The sequence below is a fragment of the Coregonus clupeaformis genome, chromosome 4 (assembly GCF_020615455.1).
Source record: "Coregonus clupeaformis isolate EN_2021a chromosome 4, ASM2061545v1, whole genome shotgun sequence".
Lineage (NCBI taxonomy): Eukaryota > Metazoa > Chordata > Actinopteri > Salmoniformes > Salmonidae > Coregonus > Coregonus clupeaformis.
Window position 1 is genome coordinate 18489906 of NC_059195.1, and position 3572 is coordinate 18493477.

General features: G+C 42.3%; 1 protein-coding gene across 1 annotated transcript; it reads left to right on the forward strand.

The window, feature by feature from the left end:
* Window positions 1–1123: 1123 nt before the first annotated feature.
* Window positions 1124–2086, forward strand: gcgb (glucagon b). The gene is made up of 3 exons (XM_041869887.1): window positions 1124–1218; window positions 1396–1551; window positions 1931–2086. The coding sequence occupies exons 1-3, from the start codon at window positions 1124–1126 to the stop codon at window positions 2049–2051; spliced, it is 372 nt and encodes a 123-aa protein (XP_041725821.1). The 3' UTR covers window positions 2052–2086.
* The last annotated feature ends 1486 nt before the right edge of the window (window positions 2087–3572 follow it).

Below are 3572 nucleotides of genomic sequence, written 5' to 3' on the forward strand. Positions count from 1 at the left end.
TCAGCAGCTTCTAAAGCCATGACATCATTTTCTGGAATTTTCCAAGCTGTTTAAAGGCACAGTCAACTTAGTGTATGTAAACTTCTGACCCACTGGAATTGTGATACAGTGAATTATAAGTGAAATAATCTGTCTGTAAACAATTGTTGGAAAAATTACTTGTGTCATTCACAAAGTAGATGTCCTAACTGACTTGCCAAAACTATAGTTTGTTAACAAGAAATTTGTGGAGTGGTTGAAAAAACGAGTTTTGACTCCAACCTAAGTGTATGTAAATTTCCGACTTCAACTGTATATGATTCTTCAGTCTGGACACATTATTGATACAGACTGTGTGTTTCGCATATGATCATATGAGTATTGAACAAATAAACAAATTAATATAATACTGAATTACATTGTGTTCGTGCCTTGATCACCTAAATATCTGATAATTCTCTAAATTCCACTCATGAATAAAATGCTGAAAAGAGGTGTTTCAAAGTTGAGTTAACTCCATATTCTTACATTCCACAAACACTGAACCTGCAGTGCAAACCAGGTTATGTGAACACAGATGGTAGACTGTTATATAAGTATTTGGATTTGTTGGACAGGATGAAATCCTGTTTGATTTCGACACCTAAGTGACAGCTTTTACCTCTGGACATTTCCACATCTCCCTTTAAACAAATATGGACTGCAAATGTATCTAGTGCATTGAGTCGAGTTCTGACTAATGGATTGAGAGTAACGAATCTGCTTGTGCGTCTGTGAGGAGGGTGCCACCTGAGCAGACAGTCACCCAGCTCAACTATATAAAGGCTGGCCAGACCAAGAAGGGACCAAGAAGCAGCTCCAGGGAGCCAAAGAGAGGAGAAACCAGCAGAGATCTACCTACACACAGCAGGCAGCCAGGCACAGACTCCCCCTTTCTCACTGACACTCAACAGAGGGAACACAGGTGAGCAGCACCAAACCCCTAAAACTCATTTTCAACCGCTGATACTTCCCATTAGGAAGTTTCTCTGAATGATATTCAATTCAGAATGAGATTATCTTCTATATGATGCTGTTTGGCTGAAGTTGCAGATTCTTTTTAACAATCTCCTATTTTCACTGCTAATATCTAGGAGGTCAAAAGATGAAAGGCACCCACTCTTTCGCTGGACTTGTGCTCTTGATCATTGTTCAGAGCAGCTTGCAGATCCCGCAGGAGGACACAGAGGACAACTCTAGGTAAGAGCCTCGAACTAGGAGCAACTTCTGAACTCTGCACCATTCAGGTTGAGGTTTTCTCTCTCTCTCTCTCTCTCTCTCTCTCTCTCTCTCTCTCTCTCTCTCTCTCTCTCTCTCTCTCTCTCTCTCTCTCTATAGATCAGCATCCTGTAACTACTGACTTGTCTGTTTTTGCAGCCTATTGACAGAGGACTCTATGTTCAGTGAGCCAAGGGAGCTTTCAAACATGAAGAGACATTCAGAGGGAACATTCTCTAACGACTACAGTAAATATCTCGAGTCGAGACGAGCGCAAGACTTTGTCCAGTGGCTAATGAACTCCAAGAGAAGTGGGTGAGTGTTTCTTTCTTCTTCTCCAACTGGTGTGTCTGTTTTCCTCATTCCATTTCACAAAGCAGTGGATCATCTTCCAATATGATCCAGCTTACACTGAAACTGTATGAATGCAGTACTTAAGAGATATGATGATTTTTTTTTTTGCTGAGCTATAACCGAAGATAAAAATGTCCTACATTTTATGACATACTGTAAATATTTAACATCTTGGGGATTATCATGGTTTTATATGGTTTTAAATTACAGCTCAGTAAAATCTTACTATAGCAGCTTAATAATGCAAAGTGAATCAATCTGCTTAACAACTGTTAATCCTCATAGTATAAACTATAAATAGTTACTATCAACACTATAAAATCTCTCCATGTTTTTTCAGTGGTCCCATCAAACGACATGCAGAGGGTACCTACACCAGTGACGTGAGCTCCTACCTGCAGGACCAGGCAGCCAAGGACTTTGTGTCCTGGCTGAAGAATGGCCGAGGCAGACGAGAATAGGGCTCCTCTACTCAGCCACAGAGTCCCAGTGTCTTATGTCTTATGACCCCCCAGTCAAGAGAGAATGCAACTCATCCAGAATGACCCCCCTGTTCCATTTCCTGTTTTATAACCTGTATCCTCCTTCCTCTGGTCATGCTAATAAATCCCCTAACAAGAAATCCTGTTGTCTGTCAATTGCTAATGTTTTTGGTTGTTAACAGAAAATGGTGACATAATGTATTAACTAAATACTTCACTTTGTACTTCAAGGACAAGATTTTCAGTGTTAAAAAAGGAGAGGAACAAGATCGAATGGTTAAAGAATAGCCAAATTAAGATTTTAAAAAATCACTAAAGATAACAGGTTCAAACTTTTTGTAAAACTGGCCCAAAATCTGTAGTCTATACCTTGCTAATTTTGGGGAGAAACATTTTAATAAACCATTATTCTTGCCATACAAAATGTATTCAAATATCCAAAGATACACTACATGGCCAAAAGTATGTGGACACCCCTTCAACTTAGTGGATTCGGCTATTTCAGCCACACCCGTTTCTGACAGGTGTATAAAATCGAGCACACAGCCATGCAATCTCAGTGCTCAGTGACTTTCAACGTGGCACCGTCATAGGATGCCACCTTTCCAACAAGTCAGTTAGTCAAACTTCTGCCCTGCTAGTGCTTCCCCGGTCAACTGTAAGTGCTGTTATTGTGTCGTGGAAACATCTAGGAGCAACAACGGCTCAGCCGTGAAATGGTAGGCCACACAAGCTCACAGAACGGGACCGCCGTGAAATGGGTTTCCATGGCCGAGCAGCCACACACAAGCCAAAGATCACCATGCGCAATGCTAAGCGTCGGCTGGAGTGGTGTAAAGCTCGCCGCCATTGGACTCTGGAGCAGTGGAAATGCGTTCTCTGGAGTGATGAATCACGCTTCACCATCTGGCAGTCCGACAGACTAATCTGGTTTTGGCAGATGCCAGAAGAACGCTACCTACCTGAATGCATAGTGCCAACTGTAAAGTTGGTGGATGAAGAATAATGGTCTGGGGCTGCTTTTCATGGTTCGGGCTAGTCCCCTTAGTTCCAGTGAAGGGAAATCTTAACGCTACAGCATACAATGACATTCTAGACAATTCTGTGCTTCCAACTTTGTGGCAACAGTTCGGGGAAGGCCCTTTCCTGTTTCAGCATGACAATGCCCCCGTACACTAATTATGGTCCATACAGAAATGGTTAGTCGAGATCGGTGTGGAAGAACTTGACTGGCCTGCACAGAGCCCTGACCTCAACCCCATCGAACACCTTTGGGATGAATTAGAACGCTAACTGCGAGCCAGGGCTAATCGCCCAACATCAGTGCCCGACCTCACTAATGATCTTGTGGCAGAATGGAAGCAAGTCCCCGCAGCAATGTTCCAACATCTAGTGGAAAACCTTCCCAGAAGATTGGAGGCTGTTATAGCAGCATATAACTCCATATAATGCCCATAATTTTGGAATGAGATGTTCGACGAGTGTCCACATACGTTTGGT